This window comes from Anomaloglossus baeobatrachus, chromosome 5 (assembly GCF_048569485.1).
Source record: "Anomaloglossus baeobatrachus isolate aAnoBae1 chromosome 5, aAnoBae1.hap1, whole genome shotgun sequence".
In the NCBI taxonomy this organism is placed as follows: Eukaryota; Metazoa; Chordata; class Amphibia; order Anura; family Aromobatidae; genus Anomaloglossus; species Anomaloglossus baeobatrachus.
Genome location: NC_134357.1, coordinates 299,393,026 through 299,416,350, shown reverse-complemented (window position 1 = coordinate 299,416,350; position 23,325 = coordinate 299,393,026). Strand labels below are relative to the sequence as shown.

The window sequence follows — 23,325 nt, the reverse complement described above, 5'->3', positions numbered from 1 at the left end:
AGTTCACAGCTCTTCCCTTTTGGCCTAACCACGTCTCCAAGGGCCTTCACCAAGGTCATGGCAGCAGTCATGACCATCCTCTGAGCCAGGGGAATTGTAGTCATCCCTTAATTGGATGACATTCTGATCAAGGCTCCCTCTTTATGAGCCTATTCCGAAAGTCTCCAAATCACTCTTTATACTCTAACCCGTCTCAGCTGGATCATCAACAGATCGAAGTCGTCAATGATCGAGGCCATCATCTGATTTTTCTAGGAATGCTTGATACTTCAGGTGCAAGAGTCTTCCTTCCAGATGAAAAGGTTTTGCCTTTGTTATAGGAGATACGCTCACTCAGCCTCTTTCAACCACAGTCTCTTCGGTTCTGCATGATCTAATTGGGCAATATGGTAGCCTCAATGGAAATAGTCTCATTTGCACAGTTTCACACCTGTCCTCTTCAGCTTGCTCTTCTGTCTCGATGGGACATGACAGCATTTATTTCTGGATCGACTCATCCTCCTTCCTCCCGAGTTAGACAGTCCTTAAGCTGGTTGTAACACTTCCCCGTCATTCACCGAGAGAGATCATTCCTCCTGATACGCTGGGTAATTCTGACAACAGATGACAGTCTTTCTGGTTGTGGAGCAGTGTTTCAGAGTTACACAGTTCAGGGTCGCTGGAAAGTCTCTTCCCAGCAGTACAAATCCTTGGAGTGGACAACTGAGCTGAAGACTACCTAAACCGTGAAGACCTCTCAGCAGATGAGTAGTCTCTGTACCAGCAGTTTTTAACCAGATCTGTCCAAGATGGGGCACACCTGATGTAGATCCCATGTTGTCCAGAAGAAACAAGCAGGTCCCTCGGTTTGTGCCTTGATCCCGCAGCCCTCTTGCGCTCATCTTGGATGCTCTGTAGATTCTATGGTCCCAGTTCTCCCTTCCATATTTCTTTCCATCTCTGCCTCTTATCCTCAGGGTCATCAAGAAGGTCAAAGTTGAAGGAGTGCCAGTCATTCTCGTAGGTCCACACTAGCCCAGAAAAACTTGGTGTGACGACACAGACTTTTTCAATGTGTGTCGTGGGTTAAAATTTCTTACATTAGCCAGACGTATTGTTCTTCTGTGTGCTAACTCATGTTTGCTAAACTATTGTTTCTACCAGACCCTCTGAGCATTCATTGTAATGTAGTTGTGTATTGCTAATCTAATGTAAATTACCTTAGTAGCCATTGTCTAGTCTGTGACTTGCAGACCTCATGTAGATATCCTCAGTCTTTCTATCCACATCATTTAAATGAACATTATCCATGCAGCTTGAAATTCATCCAATAAGAGAAGCAACCTTGTACAACCAATCCGATAAGGGCACAGTATATCCAAAGGGAAGGCTATGGCTATAAAAAGGGGACTTCCTTAAGTCACCAGTTGTTGGATTTCGCATGATCCAGTCTAAGCTCTTAGGAGCTGGCTAGGGGATCAGGACCAGGATAGCTTGTGGACTCGGTCTAGGGACTTTGGCTCCGACTAGAGGAACACTTGGCTACATGACTTCAAACCAAAGACTACTTAAGGAGGAAACCCAGGTTGGGACAATCCAGTCACCTGGTACAGACTTTGCAGACCTCAGCCAGCTTCCTAAATCTGGCGTTATTCCAGTCTCGGTGGGTGCCCGCCAAAAGCGGGGTGCTGCTGGATTGGAGTAAGTAGCCCTGGAACCTCTGAGGCATGGACATTCTAAATCCCTGGCGAGCCAGCGGAAGGGTGAGACACTGTTGCCTGTTACATTTGTGTGTTTTGCTGGTTATGTGCTATGTGCCGTTAATTGTTTGGGGATCCAATAAAGTTTTAATATTGTGATTCCCTCACCCTGTGTTGTCTGAGTAGTGTTCCGCCCACGGTTAAGGAGGTTGTGCGTTCAGTTGGGATGAGCCCTGGGCCATGCTGTCTTTCTAAAGGCAGCTGGGCCAGCGGACGAGAGCACCCACTGACCCCGTGTCTCCACACCTGGTACAAAGAGATAATGAATTTTCTCACATATGTCCCTTGGATGCTTCCAGATCATCCAGATCTTTTTTCCCAGGATCCCTTCTTCCACCAGAATTCAGTGTCTCAATTTAACGGCATGGAAGTTGAAACTGCAGTTTAAAAGACAGAGTATTTTTCCCGATGAGGTCATTCAGAGCATGATCAAGGCGAGGAAGCCCTATTCCTCCTGTATCTACCATCGCATTTGAAAGGCCTTCTTTTGCAGGTGTGAAGCTAAACGGGTCGCTCCCTTACCTTTTTCACTCCCTTCCCTGCTGACTTTCTTTAAGTCTGGCTTAAAGTCATCTTAGATCTTGCTTTTTAAGGGACCCTTAGCTTACAAAGGAATCTGCCTTCCCGCTCTCCGATCAAGACCTTTCTACAGGGCATCACTCATTCTGTACCCCATTAGATCTCCCGTTGACCCATGGAATCTCAATCTAGTTTTGGACATGCTAAAGGGCTCTCCATTTGAACCCATTTGGGATATTTCTCTCCCTTTTGCCATCAGGAAGGCAACCTTCCAAGAGAGTAATCACCTCCATCAGATGAGTCTCAGAACTCACAGCTTTATCTTGTCATTATCCATTTCTTATTCTTCACCAGGATAAGGTGGCATTACACCCTGCCATCCTTTCTTCCTAAGGTGGTCTTTGCCTTCCACCTTAACAAGGTTTTCATTCTTCCATCGTTCTGCCTGTCTCCTTTTCATCCTCTGGAGCGAATTTTACACAATCTGGATCTCGTCAGAGCTATCATTCTAGTACAGCGTCTTTTAGACGTTCGGCTTCCCTGTTCTTGATTCTCGATAGCCATCACAGGGGATACCAGCCTTAAAGGCCACAATTGCTATTTGGATCTGAGCTGCCATATTGGAAGCATATCAAGTAAAGGATAAACCTGTCCCACTCAGGGTCACAGCTCATTCCATCCATGCAGTGGGGGGCCTCCTGGGCTGTCCAACATCAGGCCTCTGTGACACAGCTCTGAAAGGCTGCTACCTGGTCCTCTGTGCATTCTTTTACCAAGTTCTAGCGGGCACACTTTTTTTGCCTCGGCAGATTCAATCCTAGGCAGGAAAGTTTTTTGCAAGCGGTAGTTGCCGGACTTAAGGGTGCTTTACACGCTGCGACATTGCTAGTGATGTCGCGAGCAATAGCACCCGCCCCCGTTGTTCGTGCGACATGTGGTGATCGCAGCCGTAGCGAACAATATCACTACGGCAGCGTCCTGCACATACCTGCGACGACTCTGTTGCTGCGGAACAATCCCTCCTTCAAGGGGGAGGTGTGTTCAGCATCACAAAACGGCCACCCAATAGCGGAGAAGGGGCAGAGATGAGCGGCCGGAACATACCGCCCACCTTCTTCCTTCCTCATTGCCGGTGGACGCAGCTAAGGAGATGTTCATCGCTCCTGCGGTGTCACACATAGCAATGTGTGATGCCGCAGGAACGACGAACAACCAGCGGCATGCACCATCAATGATATTATGAAAAGGAGCGACATGTCAACGATCAACGATTTTTGCCGTTTTTGCGATCGTTGATCGTCGCTCCTAGCTGTCACACGCTGTGATGTCACTAACGACGCTGGATGTGCGTCACTAACACCGTGACACTGACGATATATCGTTAGCGATGTCGCAGTGTGTAAAGCACCCTTTAGGCCTGAGCTTGGCTTCCTTCTGCTTCTCTCACCCTTGGGACTGCTTTAGGAGATCCTATGTGCCCCCCAATGAAGTGATAGAGAAAAGAAGATTTTGGGTACTTGCCGCAAAATCTTTCTCTGCGCTTTAAGTGGGGGGACATGGCACCCACCCTTGTGTTGAATTGTATGTGTTGTGTTTGTTTAGATATGCTACTTCAATATGTTCTTGCCTTATGTTCTTACCTTACAGTTGCTTCCTACTGCTTTCTCACTGATTACCTTGTTTCCAGTTGGAGGGTGTAACCTGCTGCGAAAGTAATTTTTTTTGCCTAGTGTCAGCCTCCTAGCGGTAGCAGCATACACCCATGGTTCCTGCATCTCCCACTGAAGGCTCTGAGAAAAAGATTTTATTGTAAAGGTACCGTCACACTAAGCAACTTACCAGCGATCCCAACAACGATAGGGATCGCTGGTAAGTTGCTAGGAGGTTGCTGGTGAGCTGTCACACTGCGACGCTCCAGCGATCCCACCAGCAACCTGACCTGGCAGGGATCGCTGGAGCGTGGCTACACGAGTTGCTGGTGAGCTCACCAGCAACCAGTGACCAGCCCCCAGCGCCGCGTGGAAGATGCTGCGCTTGGTAACTAAGGTAAATATCGGTAACCAACCCGATATTTACCTTGGTTACCACTGCACGGAGCTACACGTGCAGAGAGCAGGGAGCAGTGCACACTGAGCGCTGGCTCCCTGCTCTCCTAGTACAGCACACATCGGGTTAATTACCCGATGTGTGCTGCAGCTAAATGTGCACAGAGCAGGGAGCAGCGCACAATGCTTAGCGCTGGCTCCCTGCTCTCCTACTTACAGCACACATCGGGTTAATTACCTGATGTGTGCTGCAGCTACATGTGCACAGAGCAGGGAGCAGCGCACAATGCTTAGCGCTGGCTCCTTGCTCTCCTAGCTGCAGGACACATCAGGTTAATTAACCCGATGTGTCCTGCAGCTAGCTACATGTGCACAGAGCAGGAGCCGGCAGCACAGGCAGTGAGAGAGGCTGGTATCGAAGGTAAATATCGGGTAACCAAGGACAGGGCTTCTTGGTTACCCGATGTTTACATTGGTTACCAGCCTCTGCAGAAGCCGGCTCCTGCTGCCTGCACATTTAGTTGTTGCTGTCTTGCTGTCACACACAGCGATCTGTGCTTCACAGCAGGACAGCAACAACTAAAAAATGGCCCAGGACATTCAGCAACAACCAACGACCTCACAGCAGGGGCCAGGTTGTTGCTGGATGTCACACACAGCGACATCGCTAGCAACGTCACAAAAGTTGTTCGTTAGCAGCGATGTTGCTAGCGATGTTGCTTAGTGTGACGGGGCCTTTAGTCTCCATAATCTTCTTATTCTGATCTTCATACATGGGTATTGTCAGGTTGTTCTTGTAATGTAAATAGAAGTAATTTTGCAATTTACTGCTTAGTAATCTTTTCATTTTAGGTATTAACACTTTTCTTTACAGTTGGTTGCTTTGGCGCGGACCACCAATGCTAGACTGCAAAACTTATTCACTGCCTATGTAAAAGGAGGCTCCAATATTAATTTCAACCTTGACTATTAAGAATTAATATTAAATTCAGTAAATGACATAGTAACGTTTCCTGTTCCTTATACTATACACAGTGGGGAAAAAAATTATTTCGTCAGCCACCAATTGTGCAAGTTCTCCCACTGAAAAAGGAGAGCGGTCTGTAATTGACATCATAGGTAGACCACAACTATGAGACAAAATGAGAAAACAAATAAAAAAAATCACCGCGTCTGATTTTTGCAAGATTTTTTTGCAAATTATGGTGGAAAAGTATTTGCTGAATAACAAAAGTTCATCTCAATATTTTGTTATATATCTTTTGTTGGCAATGACAGAGGTCAAACATTTTTTGTAAGTCTTCATAAGGTTGGCGCACACTGTTGGTGGCACTAATTAAAAAGACCCATATCTCTGGAACCGTATGGTGGATTTAAAAAAAAACAAAAAAAAAAACAAAAAAACAAAAAAAACGGAATACTTAGGGAACAACTGGGAGTGAAATAAGAGCAAAAACTGATTTACTTTTGATCTAGTGACAGTTAAATGGTCTATAGGCCCATTTATACACAACGATATCGCTAACGAGATATCGTCGGGGTCATGGTGTTGGCGACGCACATCCGGCCTCGTTAGCGATGCCGTTGTGTGTGACACTTTTTTGCGATCAGTAACGATCGCAAAAAGGTGTCAAATCGTTCGTCGTGTACACGTCGTTCATTTTTAAAAAATCGTTCCTCGTTTGGAATGCAGATCGTACCTGCGGCCGTCGGCAATGAGGAAGGAAGGAGGTGGGCGGGATGTTCTAGCCACTCATCTCTGCCCCTCCGCTTCTATTGGGCGGCCGCTTAGCGACGCCGAAGGAACCTCTCCCTTAAAGGAGAGATTGTTTAGCAACGTTGGTGAACAGGTAAATGAGTGTGACGCTGCCGTAGTGATATTGTTCGCTACGGCAGCAATCACCCCGTGACGCGCCACCGACGTGGGCAGGTGCTATCGCTCGCGACATCGCTAGCGATGTCCCAGCGTGTAAAGCCCTTTTTAGTCTGTTGTTTCAACAAACTTTGCATAATTCTATAGTACTGGCAAATAGAGACTTTATCATATTTTATCAGAGAAATATGTATAATTAGTCACTTGTTAGCCACTTTTCCTCCCAGCTGCCTCCTAGAATAATCATCCACTCAAAAAAAACCAAAAAAAAACCCTCCGAAAAACCATCTTGGTCAAAATTAGAGAGGGAGCCTGCCGTGGGTTAACGTGCAGGTTAAATTTAGTATAATGGCCAGAAACCATGCTAATCCTCATGTATACACATGACTGCTTATTTTGAAAAGTCACCTGAAATAACAGGTACGCTTTTGAAAATTACAAAAATCATATTAATGTGGCTAAACCCTCTGCTGTTTGCTACACAGGTGTATAGGACTTTGCGCCATGCCATCATCACTATGTACAGAACAGAAGGAGTACTTACATTCTATCGTGGCCTGTGTCCCACATTGCTGGCAGTATTTCCTTATGCGGGTCTTCAGTTCTCCTCCTACAACTTACTGCAGAGAGTCTGGAGCTGGCTACAACCATGTAATCATGATAAAAGAGGTATATCGAAGTACTTTTACTCTTCAGTGTATATCTGTACAATTTTGTGCGTGTGTGTGTGTATATATAGATAGATATATCACAAGGGAGTACAACCTTCATATTTTTGAAAATATTTAGTTGTATATTTCCATGGGACAGCACTGAAATGTCATTTTGATACAATGTACAGTAGTCTGTGTACAGCTTGTATAACAGTACATTTGATGTGCCCTCTAAATAACTCCTCACACTGCAATCAATGTCTAAACTGGTGGCAACAAAAGTGAGTACACCCCTAAGTGAAAGTGGCCAAATTGTGGCCAAAGTGTTAATATTTTGTGTGCCCACCGTTATTTTCAAGCACTGCCTTCACTAGAGCTTCACAGGAGCCGCTGGAATCCTCTTCAATTTTCCATGATGACATCATGGAACTGGTGGATGCTAGAGAATGCCCCACGGATGCTCAATAGGGTTTAGGTCTGGCAACCTGCTTGGCAAGTCCAACACCATTTTTTTACCCTCAGTTTCTTTAGCAAAACAGTGGTCGTTTTGGAGGTGGGTTTGGGGTTGCTATCATGTTGGCATACTGCCCTGCGGTCCTGTTTCCGAAGGAAATGGATCGTGCTCCGCTTCGGTATGACACAGTACATGTTGGCATTCATGGTTCCCCCAATCCCACCACAGCTGGCAGCACTCATGCAGCCCCAAATCATGACACGCTCACCACCATGGCTGACTGTAGGCAGGACACACTTGTCTTTGTACTCCTCATCTGGTTGCTGCCCCACATGCTTGACACCATATGAACCAAATACATTTATATTGGTCTCATCAGACCACAGAACATAATTCCAGTAATCCATGTCCTTAATCTACTTGTCTTCAGCAACCTGTTTGCGGGCTTTCTTGTGCATCATCTTTAAAAGAGGCTTTCTTCTAGGATGACAACCATGCAGAGCAATTTGATGTAGTGTTTGGCGTATGATCTGAGCACTGACAGGCTGATCCCTGTAACCACTGCTGCAATGCTGGCAGCACTCATAAGTCTATTTTGAAAATGCAGCCTCTGGATATGATGCGGAGCATGTGTCCTCAACTTCTTTGGTTAACAATGACTAGGCCTATTCTAAGTGGAACCTGTCTTGTTAAACCGCTGCATGGTCTTGGCCACCATGCTGGAGCTCCGTTTCAGGGTGTTAACAATCTTTTTATAGCCTAGGCCATCTTTATGTAGCAAAGCAAATAATTGTTTCAGTTCCTCAGAGAATTCTTTGACATGAGGTGCCATGTTAAGCTTCCAGAGGCCAGTATGAGAGATTGTGTGAGCGATAACACCAAATTGTAACACACCTGCTCCCCAGTCACACCAGAGACCTTCTAACAATATTAAGTCACATGACACTGGAAGGGAAAATGGCTAATTGGGCACAATTTGTCCATTTTCACTTAGGGGGTGTACTCACTTTTGTTGCCATTAATTTGGATATTAATGGCTATGTGAGTCATTTAGAGGGCACAACAAATTTTTGTCATATCTTTAGTGTTGTCCCATGAAAATATATATGAAAATATTTATAAAAATGTGAGGGGTGTACTCACGTTTGTGATATACTGTATATATAATATGCAAAGTGTCTTAAAAACTGTTTTCCTGCCCCATAGACTTATCCACATTTTTTATTACATTCACAAACCTAAATGTATTTTGAGATTTTTATAATACACCAACACAAAGTAGCAAGTATTTGTGAAATAGAAAGAAAATGATACATACAGTGCTGGCCAAAAGTATTGGCACCCCTGCAATTCTGTCAGATAATACTCAGTTTCTTCTTGAAAATGATTGCAATCACAAATTCTTTGGTATTATTATCTTCATTTATTTTGCTTGCAATGAAAAAACTCACAAGAGAATGAAACAAGAATCAAATCATTCATCATTTCACACAACTCGAAAAATGGACCAGACAAAAGTATTTGCACCCTTAGCCTAATACTTGGTTGCACAACCTTTAGCCAAAATAACTGGGAACAACCGCTTCCGGTAACCATCAATGAGTTTCTTACAATGCTCTGCTGGAATTTTAGACCATTCTTCTTTGGCAAACTGCTCCAGGTCCCTGAGATTTGAAGGGTGCCTTCTCCAAACTGCCATTTTGAGATTTCTCCACAGGTGTTCTATGGGATTCAGGTCTGGACTCATTGCTGGCCACTTTAGTAGTCTCCAGTGCTTTCTATCAAACCATTTTCTAGTGCTTTTTGAAGTGTGTTTTGGGTCATTGTCCTGCTGGAAGACCCATGACCTCTGAGGGAGACCCAGCTTTCTCACACTGGGCCCTACATTATGCTGAAAAATTTGTTGGTGGTCTTCAGAGTTCATAATGCCATGCACACGGTCAAGCAGTCCAGTGCCAGAGGCAGCAAAGCAACCCCAAAACATCAGGGAACCTCCACCATGTTTGACTGTAGGGACCGTGTTCTTTTCTTTGAATGCCTCTTCTTCTTCTTCTTCTTTTTTTTTTTTTTTTTTTTTTTTTTTTTCCTGTAAACTCTATGTTGATGGCTTTTCCCAAAAAGCTCTACTTTTGTCTCATCTGACCAGAGAACATGCTTCCAAAACGTTTTAGGCTTTCTCAGGTAAGTTTTGGCAAACTCCAGCCTGAATTTTTTATGTCTCTGGGTAAGAAGTGGGGTCTTCCTGGGTATCCTACCATGCAGTCCCTTTTCATTCAGACGCCGACGGATAGTACAGGTTGACACTGTTGTACCCTCGGACTGCAGGGCAGCTTGAACTTGTTTGGATGTTAGTCGAGGTTCTTTACCCACCATCTGTGGAGACACTGGGCTCAGTGGGTGCTCTCGTCCACTAAAACCCGCCGCCTTTAGAAAGACAGCATGGCTCAGGGCTCATCCCAACTGAACGCCGGCCTCCTTAACCATGGGCGTAACACTACTCAGACAACACAGGGTGAGGGAACCACAATAATTAGACTTTATTGGATCCCCAAAATATTAACTGCACATAACACGTAACCAGCAAAACGCACAAATGTAACAGGCAACAGAGTCTCACCCTTCCGCTGGCTCACCAGGGATTTAGAATGTCCATGCCTCAGAGCTTCCAGGGCCGCTTACTCCAATCCAGCAGCACCCCGCTTTCGGCGGGCACCCACCGAGAAAGGAATAGCGCCAGATTTAGGAAGCTGTGTGAGGTCTGTAAAGTCTGTAGCCAGGTGACCGGATTGTCCCAACCTGAGTGTCCTCCTTAGGTAGTCCTGGTATGATGATATAATCCTGGCAGCCGGGGTCGAAATCCCTAGGCTGTGGATATGGTCTCCAACCGGAACCGGAGTCCCTAGATTGAAGCCATAAGATATCCTGATCCTCTAGTCCGCTCCAAAGAGCTTAGACTGGATCCATCAGCATCCATCAATCACCTGGTGGCTTAAAGAAGTCCCTTTTATAGCCACAGCCTTCCACTTAGCTACACTGCGTCCTCATCGATTTGGTTGGACAAGAGCGCCTCTCCCATTGGATGAATCTCAAGTTGCATGGACAATGTTCATCCAAATGATGTCTACAGAAAGACTGAGGGTATACATGTAGTCTGGGAGTCACCGACTAGACAATGGCTACTAAGGTAATCACATTAGCAATACACAACTACAATACAATGATTACTGGAAAAGTCTGGAAAAACAATACGTCTGGCTTTCAGTGGCCAACACAATTACATGAGTCAACAAGAGTCTTGTAAAAACAATCTATCATCCTGTCTGGCTGATTTTAAGAAACTTTAACCCATGAGAGTCCATGTCGTCACACCATCCGCACAATCTTGCGTTGAAATTTCTCGTCAATTTTTCTTTTTCTTCCACATCTAGGAAGGTTAGCCACAGTGACATGGGCTTTAACCCCTTAACGACCCATGACGTACTAGATACGTCATGGATCGTGTGCCGGTAAGCCCCGCCCCCTGCCGCCGGCAGGCGGCGGCGAGACGCGCACATATCAGCTGTTATCAACAGCTGATATGTGTGCCTGCTAGCCGCGGGTGGAATCTCTTCCACCCGCGGCCATTAACCCCTTACATTTCGCTGCCAAAGTCTTGGCAGCGATATGTATATGGGCGCCGCCATGATAGTGACTTACCCCGCCCCCACCGGAAGTCACGTGACATGAACACGTGACTTTCGGCGGTTGCCATGGTAGCACAGGGTCATGTGATGACGCCTGTAGCTAACATGAGTCCCTTCCTCTCAATGCCGGAATACAGCCGGCATTGAAAGTGAAGCAGCAAATCTGCAGTTCTCAGCTCTGTAGCTGAGATCTGCAGAGCGATCGGATTGCTGATCGCAATAGCCCCCTAGGGGGACTAGTAAAATAAAAAAAAGTGAAAAAAAAAAGTTTTAAAAAATTAAAAAAAAATAAAAAAACCTAAAACTTCAAATCACCCCCCTTTCACCCCACTGAAAATTAAAGGGTTAAAAAAATAAAAAATACACACATTTGGTATCGCCGCGTTCAGAAATGCCCGATCTATCAAAATATAAAATCAATGAATCTGATCAGTAAACGGCGTAGCGGCAAAAAAATTCCAAACGCCAAAATTACGGTTTTTGGTCACCGCAAATTTTGCGCAAAATGCAATAACAGGCGATCAAAACGTAGCATCTGCGCAAAAATGGTACCGTTAAGAACGTCAGGTCGAGACGTAAAAAATAAAAAATAAGCCATCACTGAGCCTCAGATCCTGAAAAATGAGAACGCTACGGGTTTTGGAAAATGGCGCAAAACGTGCGCCACGTTTTTTGGACAAGCTTGTGAATTTTTTTTAACCCCTTAGATACAAGTAAACCTATACATGTTTGGTGTCTACAAACTCGCACCGACCTGAGGCATCATACCCACACATCAGTTTTACCATATAGTGAACACTGTGAATAAAATATCCCAAAAACTATTGTACAATCCCACTTTTTTTGCAATTTTTCCGCACTTGGAATTTTTTTGCCGTTATCCAGTACACTATATGGTAAAACTTATGGTTTCATTTAAAAGTACAACTCGTCCCGCAAAAAACAAGCCCTCATATGGCAAGATTGATGGAAAAATAAAAAAGTTACGCCTCTCGGAAGAAGGGGAGCAAAAAACAAAAACACAAAAACGGAAAGTGCCCGGGGGCTGAAGGGGTTAAACTTCTTGATGACACTGCGCACTGTAGACACAGGAACTTTCAGGTCTTTGGAGATGGACTTGTAGCCTTGAGATTGCTCATGCTTCCTCACAATTTGGGTTCTCAAGTCCTCAGACAGTTCTTTGGTCTTCTTTCTTTTTCTCCATGCTCAATGTGGTGGACACAGGACAGAGGTTGAGTCAACTTTAATCCATGTCAACTGGCTGCAAGTGTGATTTTTAGTTATTGCCAACACCTGTTAGGTGCCACAGGTAAGTTACAGGTGCTGTTAATTACACAAATTAGAGAAGCATCACATGATTTTTCAAACAGTGCCAATACTTTTGTCCACCCCCTTTTTATGTTTGGTGTGGAATTATATCCAATTCGGCTTTATGACATTTTTTTTTTTCATTGAAGACAAATTAAATGAAGATAATAATACCAAAGAATTTGGTATCAGGCAGTATGTTTAGTGTAATTGTCCTGCTGGAAGGTGATCCTACACCCCAGTGTCAAGTCTTTTTTTATTTTATTTTTTTTTTGTAGCCTCTAGCAGGTTTTTCTATCAGGATTTGCCTATATTTAGCTCAGTCCATCTCACCATCAACCAGCCTCCCTGTCCCTGCTGAAGAAAAGCATCCTCACAAGATGATGCTGCTGCCACCACCATGTTTGACGCTAGGGATTGTGTTTTCAGGGTGATGTGCATTGTTCGTTTTCCACCACATATAGTTTTTTTGCGATTAGTCCAAAAAGTTCTACTTTGGTCTCATCTGACCAGATCACCTTCTCCTACATTCTAGCTGTGTTACCTATGTTTTTTCGTAAAGAGGACTTCTTTCGGCTTGATTTCAAAATTGGCTTTTTGTTTTGTTTTGTTTTTTTTCCCCTTGCGTCCATAAAAGCCAGATATGTGGAGTTTAGAACTAATAGTTGTCCTGTGGACAGAGTCTCCCACCTGAGCTATGGCTCTATGAAGATCCTCTAGAGTGACCATGGGCCTTTTGGCTATTTCACAAATTAGTGCTCTCTGTGCTTAGGAAGTCGGTTTAGATGGATGGCCATGTCTTTGCATGTTTGTAGCCATACTCCTTCCATCCATACTCCTTCAATTTTTGCATGAGGGATTGAACAGTGCTCTGCGAAATGTTGAGGGGTTGGGCTATTTGTTAACAAAATAACATTTCCATCTACAGCTTTGTCCCTGACCTGTCTGGTGTGTTCCTTGGTTTTCAAAATCCTGTTTGATCCCTAATTTTCTCAATCAAACTTTTGAGGCTTTCACAGGACAATTGTAGTTATATAAAATACACACTGGTAGAATCAGTTTACTAATTAGGTGACTCCTGGAGGCAATGGGTCCCTCAGGGTTTTATTTAGGCTATGTGCACACATTGTGTGTTTTTTTTTTTTTTTTTTTTTTTTTTTGTTCCCCCATCCCCCCCACACACCTTTTTTTTTTTTTTTTTTTTTTTTTTTTTTTTCCATGTGTTTTTCCTTGTAGATTTTTAATATTGCAGGGAATAACGCATGATGCCAGCAAAGGCTATGAGAATCCTACTTGCTGTGCACACGCTGCTTCTTTTTCCCTTGCAAATTTTGTTGCCAAAAAAAGAAGCAACATGTCAATTGTCTGTGGGGTTTTTTTTTTCTGCGTTTCTATAATCCACAGCAATGCTTTATCACTACAGTGGATTATAGCGCAGCACTATATTAAGGCCCCGTCACACTAAGCAACATCGCTAGCAACATCGCTGCTAACGATCAACTTTTGTGACGTTGCTAGCGATGTTGCTGTGTGTGACATCCAGCAACAACCTGGCCCCTGCTGTGAGGTCGTTGGTTGTTGCTGAATGTCCTGGGCCATTTTTTAGTTGTTGCTGTCCCGCTGTGAAGCACAGATCGCTGTGTGTGACAGCGAGACAGCAACAACTAAATGTGCAGGCAGCAGGAGCCGGCTTCTGCGGAGGCTGGTAACCAATGTAAACATCGGGTAACCAAGAAGCCCTGTCCTTGGTTACCCGATATTTACCTTTGTTACCAGCCTCCGCCGCTCTCACTGTCAGTGCCGGCTCCTGCTCTGTGCACATGTAGCTGCAGGACACATCGGGTTAATTAACCCGATGTGTGCTGTAGCTAGGAGAGCAGGGAGCCAGCGCTAAGCATTGTGCGCTGCTCCCTGCTCTGTGCACATGTAGCTGCAGCACACATCGGGTAATTAACCCCATGTGTGCTGTAACTAGGAGAGCAAAGAGCCAGCGCTAAGCGGTGTGCGCTGCTCCCTGCTCTCTGCACGTGTAGCTCCGTGCACTGATAACCAAGGTAAATATCAGGTTGGTTACCCGATATTTACCTTAGTTACCAAGCGCAGCATCTTCCACGCGGTGCTGGGCGCTGGTCACTGGTTGCTGGTGAGCTCACCAGCAACTCGTGTAACGACACTCCAGCGATCCCTGCCAGGGCCGGTTGCTGGTGGGATCGCTGGAGCGTCGCAGTGTGACATCTCACCAGCAACCGCCTAGCAACTTACCAGCGATCCCTATCGTTGTTGGGATCGCTGGTAAGTTGCTTAGTGTGACTGGACCTTTAGACTATAGGGTGTTGAAGACATATTATCGTCATAATTTGCAGATTTAAGATTTTAAAAGATTTAGAAAACTATGTATCATTTACTTCACACTTCACAAATACTTGCTACTCCATCTGGGTGTATTACATAAAATCACAATAAAATATATTTTAAGTCTGTGGGTGCAACATAGAAAAATGTGCAAAAGTTGATGAAGTAAGAGTACTTTTTCAGGGCACTGTACACATGTGTTATGTCAATGAAAAACAAGACATCAGAATTGTTTTGGGGTTTTTTTTTTTTTAAGAGACTTTACTGTAAGTTCTAATGAAAAGGAATGATTGGTTTAGAAAATCCATTTTCAATACATTATTGGCAAATTGTATAGCCCCTTCATTGGAGCTGGAATTTGATCACATTCCATTCAGATTGTGGCCCAATCATAGGTTTAACGATACAAGCTAATAACGTACTATATGTCCTAAGGCCTCTTTCACACGTTTTTCTTGGTCCATGGTGTAGGTGCGTGTGTATACTGTCAGTGTGCTCTCCATGTGACATCCACACACCTCACGGGCAGCATGAACATCTATACTCTCCTGTCCTCAGCCCTGCTGTCTCCAGCAATGCTGCTGCTTCTGGGTCCGAGGTGCAGTGACTATGCATGAGCATAATGAGCGGGCCTCGAAGCAAGTGACAGCAGCGCTGAAGATTGAAGTGATGGAGACAGGTGAGTATAACAAAAATAATTTTATTTCAATGACATGTTTTCTCCGGTACATGTCACACTGATGTCGCACGGATCACATCACTGTGGGGTCCGTGTGACACCCGTGCTGCTGGAGAAAAAGAAACAAAGTGGAGCACACGTCTGCGCCACACACACACTGTCCATGTCAAAACACAACGTATGCTCAGACCCAATGATTTTAATGGGTCTATGTGTGTTTTTCTCTGGTACCTGTGAAAACGGACGTCACACGTACCAGAAACACTATATCTAATATATATCTGTGTGTGTGTGTGTGTGTGTGTGTATGTATATGTGTGTATGTATGTATGTGTGTATATATATATATATATATATATATATATATATATATATATATATATATATATATATATATATATATATATATATATATATATATATATATATATATATATATTATTGTTGTGTGTAGTTACCAGGTGTTTGTGTAGGGGTTGTACATGTTCTGGGTGTGGCGGGGGGGGGAGAGCGGTGTTGTATGTGTGTTGCGTTGTTTGTGGAGCGCTGTGTCTGTAGCGTTGTGTGTGTGTTGCGCGGTTTGTGTGGGTGTGGTGTGTTTTGGGGGGAGGTATGTTTTGTGCAATGTGTGTGTTGTGCGGTATGTGCGTATATTTATGTATGCCGCGGTGTTTGTGTGTTGGGTGTTGTGTGTGTGCAGCGTTGTCTGTGTGTGTGGGTGTCTGTGTAGGGCAGTGTGTGTGTGTGTGGTGTGTTGTGTGTTTGGGGGGAGGTGTGCACCTCCCGTCGTGCTCCATCCCCCATGCTGCGGACCCCCCATCATGCTCCATCTGCCATGCTGCGCACTCCCAAACGTGCTCCATCCGCCATGCTGCACACTCCCAAACGTGCTCCATCCGCCATGCTGCGCACTCCCAAACGTGCTCCATCCGCCATGCTGCGCACTCCCAAACGTGCTCCATCCGCCCAGCTGCGCACTCCCAAACATGCTCCATCCGCCATGCTGCACCAGCATCAGCCTCTCTGCCCCCAGCATCAGCCTCTCTGCCCCCAGCATCAGCCTCTCTCCTCCCAGCATCAGCCTCTCTCCTCCCAGCATCAGCCTCTCTCCTCCCAGCATCAGCCTCTCTCCTCCCAGCATCAGCCTCTCTCCTCCCAGCATCAGCCTCTCTCCTCCCAGCATCAGCCTCTCTCCTCCCAGCATCAGCCTCTCTCCTCCCAGCATCAGCCTCTCTCCTCCCAGCATCAGCCTCTCTCCTCCCAGCCTCAGCCTCTCTCCTCCCAGCCTCAGCCTCTCTCCTCCCAGCCTCAGCCTCTCTCCTCCCAGCCTCAGCCTCTCTCCTCCCAGCCTCAGCCTCTCTCCTCCCAGCCTCAGCCTCTCTCCTCCCAGCCTCAGCCTCTCTCCTCCCAGCCTCAGCCTCTCTCCTCCCAGCCTCCTCCAGCACGCCGTGCTCCTCTGCCGACACTCACAGATCCGATCGCATACACTCACACTCACTCACACTCACACACACACACACACTCACACCCACCCGATCGCATACACTCACACCCACCCGATCGCATACACTCACACCCACCCGATCGCATACACTCACACCCACCCGATCGCATACACTCACACCCACCCGATCGCATACACTCTCACACACACACACACACACACACACACACACACACACACACACACACTGACGATATTGCACATACGCGCTCACTCACAACATCCGGAGATACCACATGCTTCCGGCCATGTGATCCTCCGGCAGGTCCTGGAAGCTCACAGCACAGTATCGCGGCCGAGAAGCAAGCGATATCTCCGGATGCTGTGAGTGTGTGGATGCGATCTGATGTGTGTGTGTGTGTGTGTGAGATCTGATGTGTGTGGATGTTCCGCCGCTGCAGGACCTTGATGCGCTGGTAACTATGCTACCATGTTACCAGCGCATCCCGTCCCCCACTCGCACGGGAGCCCACACCAGCATACGGCGGCAAACCCCAGCAATGCGAGGGTTTGTGTCGGCTGGGTTGGCGGCGTATGCTGGTGTGGGCTCCCGGGGGTACAGTACTCACCTGGGAGTCGTGTCTCCGTGTCAGTTCGGGGGATGCGTGCGGGGGAGAGGGGCCAGAGCGAGCGTGCATTGCGTGGGGGGGGCGGGGCGTAGCCGAGTTGCCAATACGTGCAGGGTGCCTGGGCGAGAGGCCAATCCGTGTGGGGGGCGGAGCCTGTGCGAGCGGCCGGCCAATCCGTGGGGGGGGGGGGAGCCAGGGCGAGCGACCAATCCGTGCGGGGGTGCGGGGCCATGGCGAGGCCAGCGGCCAATCCGCTTTGTGTCACCGTAAGGACACAATTTTGGAGCAAGATAGACAGACAGACAGACAGAATAAGGCAATTATATATAGAGATAATATATTACACACACAGTATGTATGTATGTATGTATATAATACATCTGTGCTTACCCAATGCCACTCTGCCAGTTTTCCACCACCATTTCAGACTACTGCAAACAGTCGCTGCGCTCTGTAGTGATGCTGACTCCACCAGATCACTGCGCCCAGTAATTGCTTGCAGCAGTCACCTGATATAATCATGATATCGTCGCTGTGGCCTCATCAACAAAGACTGAATACGGTGGCAGAGAGCAGGCATTGGAGAGACATTGGGTAAGTATGGCTATTATTTTTAGTCACAGGAAACCAGAGGATTTAAAAAATAAAATAAAATGGACAACCCCTTTAATAAAAAGGAGGTCCTCATTTAGGAAGACGTTGTGCAAATGTGTGGCAAGCTTTGGTGCTTTAACACCAGTTTCAAAAAATGCTAAAATGAGATGAGACCAGGCTACGCACTTCCGTCAAAATCATTAAAAATTGCAACGTTTCTTATGCAGAAATTTTACTCCAGTCACCAATTTTCTTTTTTAAAGTCTCTGAATTTGGTGCATCTTATTTCTGCCGCCCCTCATTAAGACTCATGTACAAAACACCACTCATAATGATGAGTCCTGCCATAAATTACATGTGATCGCCAACCTGATCATGAAAGGAAGACTTGGTGCTGTCCTTTAAAAATCATGGGGTCATACAGGATACTAGATTAGTTGTTTTTATGTGTGTTACATTCATTTTTGCATCAGCTAATTTGAGTAAAACTGAAGATGTTGTACTGAAAATTATAATATTATTATTATTATTATTATTATTATTATTATTATTATTAACCTTTCATATTATGGGTATAAAAATAGTCTGATACTTATTTTTGTAAAAGTTTTGGAAATTTCATTCAGTAAGGTATTGATTACAATCTTACCTTTTCAAAGAAGTAAATTGTATTTTTTTTTTCTTTTTTTTTTTTTTTTTTTTCCCTTTGCACAAGATAACCTGAAGAGCCTCCTGTGCGGCAGTGGAGCCGGAGTGATTAGTAAAACTGTTACTTATCCACTTGACCTCTTCAAGAAAAGACTTCAGGTCGGGGGGTTTGAGCAGGCGAGAGCAGCCTTTGGAGAGGTAAGTAATACCTTCTTGCCACAGGCCCCGAGTTTTAAGAATGGTGTGTTGTGTGTAGAGCGTTTCATATAGAAATGTACTTCATGACTAGACTGTTTTTGGGCATTTTTTTTATCATTATAAATGTACTTAACGCTTTATATTCATGCACATTGAAAAGTGGATTTGTGCATCTATTGTACCCAACAAATTTTACTTTGCTTCTCTGACAGGTCAAGACATACAAAGGACTGGTGGACTGTGCTTCCCGTGTGCGAAAAGAAGAAGGCTTTAAAGGCCTTTTTAAAGGACTGTCTCCGAGTTTGCTCAAAGCTGCTGTTTCAACTGGACTCACCTTCTTCTGCTATGAGATGTTCTGCAGTATGTTTTTGAGCATGAAAAAAACTAAAGCTTCACAAAAACGGCAAATGTAGGCTATAGGAACTTAATAGCTACCATGACTGCCACATACAACTTTCACTACAATCATATATACTTTGTGCTGTATTTATATATGTTTTTTTTTTGTATTATATTCCTTTATCTTATGCCTTCATATTGTTGACTTTTTAGTGGCAGTGGGGAGTAATTACTTGGTATTTTATAATGTATAAAAGTTTTATACAATACCAGTTTGACACACCAGTTCATGCAATATTGCTTCTTTTTTATTGGAATGTGGATATTGTAGATTAAGACTAAAGGCAGCAAAACCACCAAAGGACACGTATAGAAACGAGTAATGAAACACTTGTGAAATAAACCAGAATGTGTGCTCTACTTTGGAATCCTCAAAGTACCCTCCTTTTACTCAGAGAACCCCACTTTACACCCCTTTCACATTCTCTAAAGCAGTTTCATCAAGTCTCTCACTGAATGTCTTCCAGCGAACAGATATGCCGTGATAAGAATCCATTTGTGGACACTAGTCTTCAGAAAGCCTTTGCCTTCATCAGGTGTGTTTTTCAGAAGCAGTGTTACAGTGCAGTGTTGAATCCTATTCCACAACTGTTCTAAGCCAGAATATGGTAAAAAGCACTCAGCCAAGACAAACGACAGTCCATCATTACTTTAAGGCATGAAGGTCTGACATTCTGGTTCTGATGAAAGGAAGATCAAGAATGGGCTAGTCCAGAGAAGTTCAACAGAGTTCCTGCTTCAGAAACCACAAATTAGAAGTACCTCAGATAAAATTTGTCATCAAGTAGCAGCCACATTGCAACATTAACTGCTGGAGAAGGAGCGGAGACTGTGTAACCAAGTCTTTATGGTCAAGTTGCTGCAAAGAGGCCACTACTGAGGACAGGAAACAAGTAGAGACTTGTTTAGGCCAAGCAACACAATGACTAGACTTTAGATCAGTGGAAATTACGGAGTCATAGATCGGTGGAAATTACGGAGTCAAGATTTGAGATTCTTGGTACTTTCAGTCATGTCATTGTGAAATTCAGAAAAAGTGAGCGAATGGTTTCTACATGTGTTGTGCCCACCGTGAAATATGGACGGGGAGGTGTGATGGTGAGGGGCTGCTTTACAGGTCACCCTGTTGATGATTTATTCCAAATTCATGGCATATTTTCCCAGCATGGCTACCACAGCATGTTACAATGACATTCCATACCATTTGGTTGGTACCATCATTTGTATTGCAACAGAACAATAATCCAAAAAACACCTCGAGGCTATGTAAGGGCCATGTGACCAAGCAGGAGAGGCATGGAGTGCTGCAGCAGAGTACATGGATTCACAATCTCCCTACTTAAACCCAATGGAGATGGTTTGGAATGAGTTGGATCGCAGAGTGAAGGTAAAGCTGCCATCAAATGCTCAGCACCCATGGGATCTCCTTCAAGGCTGTTGCACGAGGGAATGCCAAGGTGTAAAGCTGTCAGCAGAGTAAAAGAAGGGTACTTGAAGTCCTCAAAAGTTTAATACATATACCAGTTGGTTTCACATGTGTCTTTACTCCTTGTTTCCATATCTCTTCATTCGTTATTTTTCTGCCTTCAGTCTGAATCTATAATTTGCACATCCCAATAAGAAAAAAGAAAACCATTGCATGAACTGGTGTGTCCAAACTTTTGTCCTGTACTGTAAGTTCTAAAATACTGACTTCGGTTAGCTCTGAAATCCATTTCAAAATAAGCACTGGTCCTGATAAGGGACGTTGTGCTAAGAGGAGCCATACTTTTGGTTAACATTCCGCATGATGGTTTTCAATAAAACCTTTTTGATCATATGTTCGCTATGGATGGGGCTGCGAGGTCTAGAGAATCTTCCCTCTGATAGTTTTGCCAGTCTTGGTTTCCCTCTGCTGTGTTGTTGGACAGCACTGAACTAGTTGGTTACGCTGTTAGAAGACGTGTGCTCCCTGATGACATTGCCCTGATTGCAGTGCTCTGTACATGAATTTTAACTAAGGTATGGCTTCTCTTAGTGCAATTTCAGGGCTGACAGGTTGTTTGTTACCAGATCTCTTTAAAGGGATTGTCTACTACTAAGACACCCCTTCTCAGTCTGTGTGCTTGCCCCCGTTAAAATAAAAACGCATCACTTCCGATGCCAGTACCATTCCAGTGGTGCCGGCACTCTCTTTGCCTGGGCTCAGGTGAAGTTTTTATGTCATACTAGCCCTGTGCCCACTCAGCACTGGCTTCCCTGACAAATCGAACTGGCCACTGGCCTCCAGACAAATCGAACATCAAGAGGAAGACAGAGCTGCGGCTGCGCTCTTGCTTATTATTGATGTTTGATATGTCCAAAGTATTGGACAAGGAATCTGGCACTGATTTGAGCGCAGGGCTCGCATGACGTAACAATGTCACCTGAGCCCTGGCAGAGCGAGTGCTGACGCCACTGGAATGGTGCCGGCATCAGAAGTGAATGTGTTCTATTCCGATGGTAAACACTCAGACTAAGAAGGGGTTGTCTGAGTAGTGGACAACCCCTTAAATATTGGCATATTTACAACAGATGTCAAGGGTACCAGTCCTTTACCCTAACAACAAAGGCTTTACTTGGTGGAAAATATATATTAAACTTGATGGGCGATTTTTGTAGTAATTAAGGTTTACTTGTAGAACCCAAAAGCAGCAATGATGGGCATGTTCTATTCATCTTTACTTATTTCTAGAGTGGTAGAAGGTTGAAATGCACATAAGAGCTCATACACATGGCGGAGTCCTCTGCACACAAGGGGTATTCCCATCTCTAAGATGCTATCCCAATGTGTAATGGGTATAATCATATTAGCAAATACCTTCAATTATAGAAATTTAGTATAGTTCTCCTGATACTGCCATGTTTCTTACCTCATTTGTAGGCCATTGCAGCTTAGGAATCCATAGTTACGTCCACTCATATATTGACAGTTAGTTGCTCATGGTTGCTCATGGTCATAACCATGGATACCTAAACTGCAATGCCCTGCACATCAGGTAAGAGACTTGGATATATCAGGAGAACTGTACTACATTTCTAATTGGAAGTATGTGCGATGATGATAATGATATTGATGTTGTTGTGAGATAGACGTGAGACTAGGCCGCATCCGAAGATTTCAACGGGTTTGGCCTGATGTGTATGGGGGCACCGGCCAGCTGATGGTCAAAGAAGATGTTGATCATGCCTAGTTTCTGGCTATTGATTTCTTTGTTCTTCCAGAGATAAGCTACCAGTAAACATGTCTGTCTAAAACACAGGAGCGCTCGGCCAAACGGTAGAGATGGCCAAGATGGTTGTCAGCTAAGGGTGCTTTCACACATGCGGCATTTCGCCAGTTTGCCAGATCCGTCACACTCCAGTACAGTGCAATACAGTACAATGGCATCGCGGCAAGCTCTGGTCACATGCTGTAATGTGACCGGAGCTTGCCGCGATGCCATTGTACTGTATTGCACTGTACTGGAGTGTGACGGATCCGGCAAACTGGCGATATGCCGCATGTGTGAAAGCACCCTGACAGTCCTATGTGTATGGGTGGCTTTAGTATAAAGCCGTTTAGGACTTGTTTCACTCCATTTTCCTAAGGAAAAATACACACATGAAGTGTGATTCAGCATTGCATATTTGTTTGGGGGGTTTTTTTGTTTTTTTTTTTTCCCTGGCTGATTTGTATAGTATATCAGATAAGTAAAACGCTATATGCCTCATTGTACAGTACAGGGTTTTTCTTTTACACTTACAGAAAACGTACGATGTGTCCACATCTAATGCAATATATGGATTGTATGATTTGTAATTTCCTAATATTCTATAATTGGCACAATCTTACCGGTTGCAGGGAAACTATTGCAATATAATAAATGATATGGTGCTATTACAGCCAGTCCGTCATACCGATCATGAAACACAGCCTTTACATATAGTACTGTATATCCTGGGAATCTTACTGCTTTAAGTATACGTGCCAGTTTGCACTGACAAATCATTTTTTAAGTGACGTTATTTATCTTTATAGCATTTGCTGTTTTTTATTTATCATTAATAAAATTTTTTTTACCTAATGACAGATCGTTGTGTTACATCA

General features: G+C 44.7%; 1 protein-coding gene across 1 annotated transcript in view; it reads left to right on the top strand.

Annotated features, from left to right (window-relative positions):
• Positions 1–22,595, top strand: part of SLC25A19 (solute carrier family 25 member 19) — a 30,557-nt gene extending 7,962 nt beyond the window's left edge. Inside the window, exons 4-6 of the mRNA XM_075349640.1 lie at positions 6,662–6,845; positions 18,688–18,818; positions 19,031–22,595. Of these exons, the coding sequence (XP_075205755.1) occupies positions 6,662–6,845; positions 18,688–18,818; positions 19,031–19,231 (516 nt within the window). The 3' untranslated portion in view covers positions 19,232–22,595. The remainder of the gene's footprint in view (positions 1–6,661; positions 6,846–18,687; positions 18,819–19,030) is intronic.
• The last annotated feature ends 730 nt before the right edge of the window (positions 22,596–23,325 follow it).